The sequence below is a fragment of the Leptonotus elevatus genome, chromosome 1, assembly GCF_054856555.1.
Source record: "Leptonotus elevatus isolate MCC_2025b chromosome 1, RoL_Lele_1.0, whole genome shotgun sequence".
NCBI lineage: Eukaryota > Metazoa > Chordata > Actinopteri > Syngnathiformes > Syngnathidae > Leptonotus > Leptonotus elevatus.
In genome coordinates, this window is record NC_141239.1 from 38,100,912 (window position 1) to 38,113,218 (window position 12,307).

The 12,307-nt window shown below is 40.2% G+C and overlaps 1 protein-coding gene across 1 annotated transcript in view; it reads right to left on the bottom strand.

The window, feature by feature from the left end:
* Positions 1 to 277: 277 nt before the first annotated feature.
* The window catches only part of ephb3a (eph receptor B3a), a 66,636-nt gene continuing 54,606 nt past the window's right edge, over positions 278 to 12,307 (bottom strand). Inside the window, exons 14-15 of the mRNA XM_086097694.1 lie at positions 9,463 to 9,656; positions 278 to 3,452 (exon numbers count right to left, since the gene is read on the bottom strand). Coding sequence (XP_085953820.1) covers positions 3,341 to 3,452; positions 9,463 to 9,656 — 306 coding nt within the window. The 3' untranslated portion in view covers positions 278 to 3,340. The remainder of the gene's footprint in view (positions 3,453 to 9,462; positions 9,657 to 12,307) is intronic.

Sequence of the window (12,307 nt, forward strand, 5' to 3'; positions counted from 1 at the left end):
CTTTTGTCTCCTTGAAGCTTCTCCAGTCGGGGAAAAAAAATAAAAAATAAAAAATCTTCCAGTTCAGTCATGTGACGTCATTATTTGGCAAGCAGCGTGGATTGCAACTTTAATTTTAAACCATCTTAAAAACCTCATGAACCCATCCTAAACTGCTGTGATATTCCAACTGCGGAGGTAAAACATATTTGCTATTCCTTCTTTTCATCCCTCGGCCGGATGAGACCTGCAACTGCAGCCTGGTGAACATGCTGGGAAATCAAAGAGAATACCAAACATCTGTTTAATAATTTATTTGCATATGATTATCGTAAAAATATTGAAGGAGAAATGCAGATTTTTCTTCTAGTTTTCTGGCTTTTTTTTTCTTCTCGATATACAGTATCTACTACACCTTGAATTGCACATGAAAAAGTCTGCCCTTACAGACACACGTTTTCTTCTTCTTTCATTGTGACATATAGTTTCAGATATGTAAGGACCGGTACACTTGAATTTTTGCCATTGTTTGCTCCTCAACAACAAACAAGCATGTAAACAAAGGTCACACAGAGGCCAAAGTCAGTTGATCTAAAGAGTTACTGTATGTATATACAGGCAGTCATTTATTTAAATAGGAACTGCGTTGGCCAGTGGTCAGGCGAAATGGACCAATGAACGGTCAAGCCACGTTTTTAGGTCAGTTGAATATTAAGGTCACAACGCTTTCATCTGGATGCTGATGACCTTTGAAACTCAAACTGTGACACGTTTGCCAAAGTAAGATCTACAATTCACAGGCGTCGCTCATTAAAATGCCAAAAAGAAAATACAAAGCTGAATAGCACAAATGTCTCCATTTTGTCCTTTCAAAGGTGTTCTCATTCATTCCGGTCTGATCACTGGAAGAAAAAGAAAAACACACACACACATACGCACACAAGCGTTGTAATAAAAAACGTTGAGCCCCCAGTAAAAAAAGCGACAAATACACCTCATCGGTCATAAGTTAGCATTCAGAACAATGCGTATATGTTTCAAATAAGAAAACACGGACGTTAAAGTCCATAGCAAATGCCACCAAAGCAACATATAACGTGGAAGGTTCCACTTTGGCATGCACGTGTGACGGACGTGTCCAGCACAGTGTCAGTTGCAGTCCTCCTCTGTGAGGAGAGACCACGTGAAGACTTGGATGCTTTTTACACAATCGGAACACGGAATTCTCCCAGTACATGTGTGGAAGACAGAGAATAGGAGGAAGCGGATTTACTCGTGAAGTGCCCCTCCCAACAAAAAAAAAAGAAAGTAAAAGGAAGAGAGAAAACAGAGTCGGTAAAAAAACAAAGCAAAACAGTGTATCATTCATTTTTTTCTGTTTTCAACTGGCAATCAAACATAAAAAAAAACCTTAAAAGTTATCTCATTATTTTGTTACATGTTTTTTTTAGTCCAAAATGAAGAATGGAAAAAATATATACTGATTTTCCATTATTCAAATTCAGGCTTAGATGAAATAAATAAAAGTGAAAAACATGGCATTGGTTGCGTTTCCCACACCATGTTAATACTTCCAAGTAGATTTCAAGAAAATTTATAAAAATATATCCAAACAAAAATGTGTCGCGACCAGATATACCGCATGTAACATTAGTTTGCCGTCAGTCACTTGTAGATCATGAGGTTAGAGGAGACGCAAAAATCTGTGGGAAACACTGGAGTGTTCATAAAAATACGCTCACTTGTTAGCCGCCAGATTCAGTCAAGTGAGATATACACTAAGTTCCTTGTGTATCATTTCACAATGGTCAAAAAAAAGAATTAACATCAGTTTTGTCAACTCATTTGTGCTTTGATTTTGTAAAAAAAACACCCAAAAAAACATAAATGTACATGCTATAAAATGAGGTGTGTCAGATAATTTTCTGGACTGGTGTCAAAAACACAGTATTTTAAACCCAAATGACAAACTCTTGAGTTTTCCCCAGATGATCACACTGCACATCTCCAAAGAGATCCGAGCAATACGCCTGCCCCATTCCTCTTCACCAAGCTCAAGGGAGCCATTAAGGGTTCCCCATTTGGAGACATGGCTGTGGCGACGAAGCTGTGGCAGGATCCCGAAAGAATCCTTCCAGGAGCGCGCATGAAGGCGTGGAAGAGAATGCTGGTTAAATGCATAAGATTTCAGGGGGGATTATATTTCATAGTTTTGTAGTTGAAATAGTCGACAGTATTTTTTGTACCGCTAGTCCTATCCTGTCTGTATAGTGTCGCGGCTATATCATGGTCTGGGCTGATTGTAGCGGCTAACAAGCTAAAGAAACTGACAAAGTCCCTCTAAAGTGAAAATAAATGACTTCTAAATTTGGCACACCACAGACAAGAGTGTGTTTATTGGACTTTGCCAAATTTGAATGACTACAAAAATCGGAGAGTACAGTATGAGGCTTCAAAAACATGAAAAGTCAAGTCTGCTCAGGCAAACTTTGCCTAGCATTTTTTATATACCGACTCATCCAAACATGTTTGAGCAGCAAAAATACTTTATATGTACTCAAAGCCTCTTGTGGCTGGAATATAGTATGTCCCACACCGTGACAACAGGCGCTAGCCACTAGCTAGCTCACAAGCTAGCTCACTAGCTTACAGGCTCCTGGGCCTTCACTTGTCGTCGTCTGCAGTCTCATCGCCGAGCTTGGGACTTTAAATAACAACACGGAGCTGTTCTGAAAAGGGGAAGATGCATTTTCGGGATGTAGTTTGGTTAGCTAGCTAGCTAGCAGCATGATGTAGTGGTAGAAATGTATTAAGTAAACGCTATGTCGCCACAATTCAGTTCTACATAGTGCTCAGTCTTTGTAACAAAATAATGAGCCACTTTTTTCTTTGCCGATTGATACTGGAAAGAATAATAATAAAAAAAAAAAGACATCTACTTGCTGTCTTTAAATCTTGGCACTGTCAGATCCTTCGAGACCCTCATCAGAGTTTGTGTGCGCTTCCCTCTCGAGGAGAAGCCCAACTGGCTCCCAACCAGCAGAAAACACATGCAGACATGCAAACACAACCTGAGAGGGCCCATAAAAAGTTTGGCTTTATGTCAACAGTCACAAAACCACAAATGAAGAACACGCACACGCACGCACGCACGCACGCACGCACGCACGCACGCACGCACACACAGACCACAATGGAACGTTCTCTTTTAACACAAAGCGCTGGCACAAAGTCATCCCAGTGGTCCGTCCTGTGCCGCGGGAGCTTCCCCTCTTTTTTATCTTCTTTATTTTACATAGGGCTCTTCACATCAGAGTTTTCTAGGTAGTTTATTTCAGACTTTCGGTCTCCTCGAGATTGCTCACACTCTGATGGGGAGCGTTTGGCTCATTTGTTGCCGCACGATTTCCTCACTGCTATCCGGACTTTTCCTGTTGTGTCCCGGCAGCGTTCCTCCGAGCCTCAGCAGGTCCCTGTCGGCACAAGTCGCACAAAGTCAGCAGCGGGTCAAATGAGGCATCACCTTATTGCCACATTTCCACCAACTGGTACACTTCAGTAGGTTTTTACTTGCGTTTCCGCTGTGAAGGTCCCAAATGATTTGACCCATACCGTCCTAATTTTCAGCATCCGCTCACTGGGATTTCGTACAATTTGATATTTCCAAACCTTTATTGCGCCAAGGTGTGTATTTTAGATGAGGAAAATCTCACATTGTCACAAAAGTATATATCCTGAAATCATGATGATGTGTGGTGGTTGTGAAGAGTAATTAATTGTTGTCATTATATGTCACTGGCAAAATAGAAATGATCAATGACTCTTCTGTTCAACGGCTGAAAGTTTATTAAAAACGTTTCTACATGAGAAAGTAGTTGCAGGGATGTCAGATTTATATGATACACAGATAGACAGACGTGTGGTTGGTTCAATGTGTTTGTTTTATTGGTGCGTCAATCGTTGCTGTCACGGGGAAACCACATTTGTCCAAATATGGTCAATTTCCTAGTTTTTCATAAATCAATACAATTGGTCTGTCCCCACGTCATCTGTTATTTTTAGGCTTTATTAATGCTTCAGCATACAACTGTTTGAGATGTGTTGTAAACCGCCGCCTCATCCCTTACTCTGCGGGAGCTGTGCGACATTATGCCGCCTCAAGATTGAGAGTCTGGATGTGTTTTAGACAATAACCAGTAAAATAGTTGGGAATATATACATTGTAAATAAAAAAATTAAAAAAGATGGTAAGGGCCATGAAGGTAAGTGCATGCAGATTCATTTTCACCTATTACACTGCTTAGTCAGTTCAATGTTTTTTCTTTTTCTTTTTTTACTGTATGACTCATGGATCTATTTGAGAAGATGATGCAACCACAGTTATTTGCTTTTGAGAAGTATTACAGGCTTTTTGTCTGGTCAGGGGGCATAAGTGCAGACTTTTATGTGGTTGGCCGGCGTTGGATATGTGCTGGTGACGAGTCCTACCATTGAAATCATTGACAGCAATTTAGTGCGTTAAATCAGTGAATGATTTGGAGTGTTGTTTTTGGTGTGTAACGGTACAATTAACGGCAATATTAGCTAATAATGTCATACCAAATGAAACAATGCTAGAAGCCTTTGTTTTCTTTTAAAGTAACGTAATGTATTGCAAATGTATTTTGCAAATATACGTCTGGGGACCACCGTTTGAGAACCGGTGGGCTGGAAGACGCCTTCCAGATAGCGCTGCCTTCCATATCCTCTCCCTCGGGACGCTATCTAGCCGACCATCGTTCTAATCACGCTCTGACAACACAATACGTTCTCCTCCTCTTTCTTTCTTCCCACTATCTCTTGCTGTTGCATACAGATGAGGCCATAAATTAATCATTGGCATGTCATCAGCACACAGTGACACGTAGCATAACATGCATACACGCTCGTCTCACACACTCTTCTCTCCTGTTGCCCCGAGACGGCACCGGGCGCGCACTCTCTGATGCATTAAAAAGCTCATTAGCAAGCTAATTAAACACATTCCTCTTTTTTAGCTTCTCCTCAATCTCCCTTATTACTCACACTTCATCACAGCATGCTTTTCCACATCAGCAGCCCTGGCTGCTGTCTTTCCTATCAGACATTCCAGCATCTCGCCAAATATTGGGGGAATTAAACCGAGGTCAGCCATTACATTTCTACACACAATTAGCTTCACTGAGCCCAAATCCTGGCATATCGCTTGCCCTTGGGAGCTGCGCTGCTCGATTGAAGCTGTGAGCCAAGGAGCTGGCACGGCACCTGGATACGTCATGTGTCATTCTTACCTTTTGTGCCCATCAGAAGTGGCACAGCGTTACTGAGACAGATGACGTGTGCTTAATTCATGACGCAACGTTTCAGATATCAGCTAGAGGGCAAGGCGAGGCAGCTTTATTTATATAGCGCACTTCATACACAAGGTGCTTTTCATAATTAAAAATGAGGGGGAAAGGGAAAGTCAAATGTTTTATGCGGCCCCACTATTCTAATTAATATCGCAATTGTGGAATATGAATTAAGCAGAAAAATCAAATTTCATCCATCTCAGGGGGCGGCCATTTTGCTACTTGCTGTCAACTGAAAATGACATCACAGTGCCTAAGGGCTCAGCTTGCAAACGTCACATGGCCAAACCCACATAAGAGGTGAGCTGTGATAGGTCATTACCTGAAAACCTTATGCTGCATTCAAGGATGGTCGGAAGTCGGACCTTTCCGACTTCAAACCAGGACGTGTGTACGGGAAATCCCACTTGTGAAGTCGGAAAAAAAAGGGCCCCAACATCACTATGTAATGTCACTCTACAATGGTGACCCCTTCGGAAACACAACATGAATGGTAAAACACAATTTACTCGAATATAAAACTAGGTGGCTTTCTTCATTCATAAATATTCGACATAACTTCACGTAACACAACCTACATGGCACTATGAACTATATGGAATGCTTATGAAATAAGCTAAAAACAATTAATGAAGCAAAATGACGAGAAGGCAAGTTTGCTGGAGGTCAAAATGAGTTTTGAGGACCAAAATAAAAAACAATTTATCACTATCCGCCATTTTGGTTGTTTACTTTCGCCTCGAACGCTTCGACGTCCGACCATCCTCAAATGCAGCACTGGGGACTGTGATGTCATTTTCAGTCAACAACATGTGGCAAAATGGCCGACCCAATGGTTTGGGTCCTGAATACATTAAATAAATGCTGATTCTGAGATCTGCAGACTTGGGTCAATTTGTGAAAGCAGGAGTTCAAAGTAAACATGGTGAAGCTGCATTTCGCTGTTATGCTGCGCACAAATGGAATAAGCTGCCAACAGGAGTGAAATCAGCCCTGAGTATAAATGTTTTTAAATCCGGGTTAAAAACTTTGCTTTTTTTCCCCCTATACCTTTGGTTAGGGTCTTTTAAACATTTTTAAATAATGTTTTTCCTTTTAATTATTTTAGAAAATAACTATTTTCTTTACTCTTAAATGTTATTTAAAAAAAAAATTCTATTGTGTTTTAACATTTCCAATGTATGTTTTTTAAAGCAATTTTTGTAAGCTACTATGCCATTAACTGTTGTGTTTGTTGATGCTTGTTAGTGTTGTGCCTTTGCTTGTGTAAAGCACATGTGTATGAAATAAAAAACCCTGAGATGGATAAAAACGGGTGGATTTTGCGACTTAATTCATATTCCACAGACACAGTATTAGTCAGAATGCCGTGTGTGTGAACATATTATTGTGAAGATTTTTTTTTACTTGACTTTCGCTGTAAAAAAAAACCTTTTACTTAAAAAAATTTAAGAAATTTGAAAACAACATAAAGAAGTAAAATTTAGCTCACTAAAAGAATGTACTGCACATTTAAATTAAAAAATTAAAATTAAATTAAAAAAATTAATAAATGCATTAAAATATCTTAATCATAGGCATGGGGGGGGGGGGTAGATTTTAACCTGGATTTCAAACCATTTACACTCGGGCTGACAGCTAAATGCTGAGTCACCACGAGTTAACCAGAGTCTGCAGACCACTACTGGGTTTATATTCAAATAGCATTTCTTTAATGCATTCAGGACCTAAACCATTCATGATTTATAGACCAGTAGCAGAATTTTAAATACATATTTAGAAACACTTTTTAAAAGACATTGCAAATGCATAATGATACTATATCGTATACGGGGATTCCAGGCTGTGACCGCTAGATACGTTCAACAAAACAATCTGCAACGTAGCGTGTGTTAATGATGAATCACGATATAGCAGGAGGCACACATCGCCAGAGAGGAGGATGCCGCGCAACTTGAGCCCAACAATTCCTGTTACAAACACAGTTCAGACTTGCTGGAACAGTCGCATTCGTTGCGCTCGACGCTTGCAGAACAAATGATCACCGGGCGGGCGCACCAGTGCCTATGAATAAGTTAGCTTCGCAGAGAAGTATCAGTGGCAGAGGCACACGACTGTCTGGCATCAAAAGCCTTGCAGCTTGGAGAGAGCGAGGGCTTCTCTCAAAACAAGCTGAAAGAAGAAGAAGAAGAAGGAATCTCATTTGCCTCTTTGTAAGGCCGCCATATTTGTCCCGACCAAGACATCTTATTCCAACAACCCTGGGGGCAGAGACATCGCTCGACGTGAAGGAGGCTTCACAGCTGTCATATACAATAGAGGGCACAATTTCACATGGGGTGAAAGAGCACGTATTGCATCATCCTTTTGTTTTTCTTTGCGGAGCTCGGCTTCTGGTTGGAGGGTTTTAAAAAATCGAAAGCATGACATCCTCATTTCAGTGCTCGGAAGTAAAGTACACTTTTTTTGGGATATCTTTTAGGAGTGTAACAAAAAACGATTTGAATAGGAACATCGGGCTTGATTTATAGGATGTGAGTGAATCAAATCAACTGAATTGAACCATTTCACTTTAAAATACATAAAGATGTGTATCAAATACGTTTTTACTGGTGAGATATATCTTTGAAGGAAATGCTCATCATTAAATCGGATTCTTTGACTTGGGCAGGCAGTCACATGACAAAAACACACAGGATTTCACACCCACCTAAGAGCGAAAAAGGCTCCCTACACTCTGCATTCACCCCCACTGAGTTGGCGCACAGCAGGCACCTCGCTGGCTCAAAGCTGTGTGTTCACAGAATCTTTTCACTTTAGTACAAAAGTCACAAAAAGTATAGCCTATGTATATACTGAAAAAACGATGAGCTTGTTTGAGCTTAACTCACAAATTTACTCACTCAGGATCTGATTTACTTAAGATTTGCCAGGCAGAAACAGGCGCACACTTGATTGCTCATGCTAACAGATGTGGAAGCTGATCTACTAACCGAGTGTATCCAGGATCGCGTCTGCCAAAATGCCGCGGAGTTCATTTGACACGTTTTGGGAAGACGACATGCAAATAAGACAATCTGGCACACACAATGTGATTGATCAAACCTGAGACAAATGGCTGATTTTACTAGCGTTTCTGATTGGCAAGTGCAAATTACAGAAATGGGAGGCAGCAAGGAGAACTTTTCCACACGTGTTAACATTATTGAAATGCCAGAAATATAAATTATTACGACAGCAATGATCAAAGGGCTGACTTGAGTCAGTCACAAGAAGGAGTCATGCCATATTGCTAATGATAAAATGCCTTTCGAGAATTTTATTTTTGGGATATATACACATGCAAAATGTACACGAAATTTGACTTTTGAATTCGAACCTATTTATAGCAACAAATGCCTGCTAAATGCGTCTGGGTCATAATGTCCTCCATCCGATAGCCCCCCATAGTATTCGAGTCATTGTTTGTTTTGTATTCATATGGCTGTATGTGGCTGTTTGCTTGATGCCTGCCAGCGCGGGGTCCCGGTTCAAGACCATCCCCCTAAGTAGCCCCCTGCACAAAGTGTGTGACACTGTGTGTGTTTGCTGTATCTGCTACTGTGATAAGTCAAATGCAGTGGCTCAATAAAGGTTAGCAAACCCTGAGTATATCTATCAAGTGTTATTTGCCCCCATTTAAAAATATCAACTTACAAAACATGGGAATCAATAAATCTATAATGTGTGTATCTGATGCCTGGCTGCTGTTGAAGTCTAAACGAGGCTGGATAATGATTAGCTAATTTGCGGACAGTTCAGTCTATTATAGTCTGTAAAGAGCTGGTGCAACAATGTCAAATCTCTTTGCTATTCGTATGCCAGCATTTAGACCAATGGCTCTCAAAGTTTAGATTAGTCTATAATTTAAAATAAAAATATTATAACCACGTGGGGACTGAGTATAGATTTGTGAAAAAATATGAGATGGACCAAATTTGGACGAAGAAGACATTTCCGCCCAACAACGGCAATAAGGTAGTTATGTTTAATTGCCGTTAGAATTGAGTCGGCCTTTAAAAAAAAGTTATTTGTAAGGAACCAAAAGAAAAAGACAAAGCTGCTGTCCACTTACCCTGAGTACGTGCTTGTCACCACCTTGAGGCTGCCGGCGTTGCGCAGCAGCTTGTCCAACGTGTTGACGATGCGCGAGAACTTGGGCCTCAGGTTGCGTTCCTTCATCCAGCACTCCAACATGAGCTGGTGCAACACCATGGGGCAGTCCATGGGTGGGGGAAGACGGTAGTCCTGCTCTACTGCAGTCATCACCTGAAGGATACATTCACATCACTTTTTTCATCACAGTGGAGCAATTAAGGGAGCGGAGTTGTTTGCACAAGTAAACGACATAACACAAGTAAGGGCATGGATATGTACAAAGGGTGCAGTGGAAATATTCTATACATTACAGCATTAGTAACAATTTCATTAGGCGTGTTGAAATTAGTGCGTTCATTTTGAGTTAATTTAAAGTTCCTTTAACGCCACTATATATTTTTTTAATGCGCAATTAATGACCGACCCTTACTTGGTAAGCCTCTACTGGGGGAATTCGCAGTAGACACGTCAACGTAAAAATTTAGCAGTAATAAATGTAATAATAATGCATATATTTGTGGAGATTGGGGTCAAGTTGTATTTGACAATTTGTGTAAAATTTCACAAGTTACTTCATGTTAAAAATTAGATAGCTCTTAATATAAAAAGAGAAATGCACTGAGCTGTCACTGTCTTACAAATACAATTATGCCATCTAGTGGCAGAATTATGAACACAAATCAATATCACACTCGTTTTTTTACAGTGACTAAAAGATGCAGCCATATTTCTTTTAGTTTAACATTTTTTCCACTTTTATGTTAATAAGTATGAAAACTTTTTATTGTACATTTAGATCAGATCCGAAATTTGTGATTAATCGTGAGTTAACTATTTAAGTCATGCGATTAATTACGATTAAAAATGTTAATAGCCTGACACTCCTAATTTCTATATGAATTGCTACTTCCTGTCCTTTGATTTGAATACCCATGGATTTTTATAATACTTTATAGTACTGACATACTCTGGCTGGTCAAATAAACAATTTGTTGTTGAGCTCTGTTAAATATTTCCTAACTCGAATGACATTTTTCTTTTTTTCCCTTCAAGTGTGTGCAAGGTGAGAAACAATAATGTCAAACAAAGTTTCCGAGACATTTGGGAACTATCTAAATTCAACAGAGAAATCCAATTGTGCATGTTCAAAAGAGTTATCTGCCCAGATAAGGTTGTAATTTGCTGTGCTTATTAGGGATCTTATTACATTTTATTCCCTTGCACCCAGAAGAAAGTCAGGATCTGGATTAAACTTGACTTCTTTTCGCTATTAAAATTCTACACGCTCAGCCTTGGTGATTGATTCTTTGTTAGTGCGGTGTGAAAATATTCTACAGATGCAACAATAAACCTCCCTATCGCATATTGCCAGCTTCAGTTCAGGATCTTTCAGAAATGACACAATGAGTATTCTCCACCGATGGATCGGTGAGACAATAAGTGACAACTGCAAATGTTCGCTCACTGGGTTTTCACAGGGTTCAACGTATTTCTCTACATATGCTTTTAAAACTCCACAACAATAAAAAAAATTGCCAGCCATTGTTCACTTCCCTCCTCTTCTCCTTCTGTGCGGAATTTCATTTTTATATTGGACTTGCAGCAGATGAGAACCTCTCTTTACATCCTCTGTTTGTTGACTGTTGCTTATTGAGCAAAGACTGTGGCACAAAGGCGAGTGGGAACAATGGAGGCCCTTGACTTTGATACTTTCATTACCGCACGCGGCTTTTGTTGGTGACAATTTTCATCGTGTCTCCTTTTTTTTTGCACAGTTCTTATCTGCGTTGCAAGTCTGACTTTGAATCGCGGTGCCGAGCAGATATTCCACTGAGAATCCCAGTGCAGCTCCAGTGAGTTTGATGGAGGGACACACTTCGCTGTGAGCTCACTGCTGGAGTTGCGACGTCTGTATGTTGCAGATAGCCTGGGGGTAACAACAGCTCAAGTCTGAGTGTGTGTGTCATGGGGGAGCTTTGCAGTCTGCATATTTGGGAGGGTTGGAGGGCGAGCAGGCGAAAGTTGTAAATAGGGTGAAATAAAGCAGAACACAAACACACTGCTGCAGTGAGGAGATAAAGAGTGCAGCCCAGTCAGACAGCGAAATGTAAAGCTCCATGGGCCTTGGATCTGCAATTGTACGTTTACAGATTTTTCAAGTATATATAGCTTGGGTACAGTGTTTCGTTCCATTATTGTTTTTCCAATACTGTTGCATGCACTGTCCATTTAATGGACAGCCTGATACAGATAATTAAAAAATTTTTTGAATATCATCGAAAAGTTCATTTAATTTCCTAATTCCATTCAAAAAGTCAAATTTCCATAGAGTATCGATTCAGGGCCCACAATTTAAAGTATTCATTTGTTTATTTTTACATAATTTGGGCTTCCAGCTCATAAAACCCACAAAAACAGGATTAAAAAGATTTTGAATACTGTTACAAAATCAGCCCAAATTTTGCAGGGCATGATTTTATTATTTTTTTTACTTCGTGTCATCTACTAAACTCAAAGCATCTACACAGGCTTCGCCAGTTGTGATTAAACTCCGTTTGGTTCAATTGTCTCAGTTCGGTTCCATATGGGGAGGACTGCAGCCTTGACAACTAACTGGCCAGAAGGACATCATTGATAGGGTATCCATAGGCTGGATAAGCCACAAAAGTTCATAGCCATGCAGGCTGGTTGTCCACAGACTGCTGTGTCCAAGCATATCAATGTCCAGTGAAAGGGCAAAATGTGACAGGAGAACATGCACCACCAAAACAGATGAGCGTGCGCTTCAGCAGATTATCAAACAGAGCAGATTCAAGAATCTG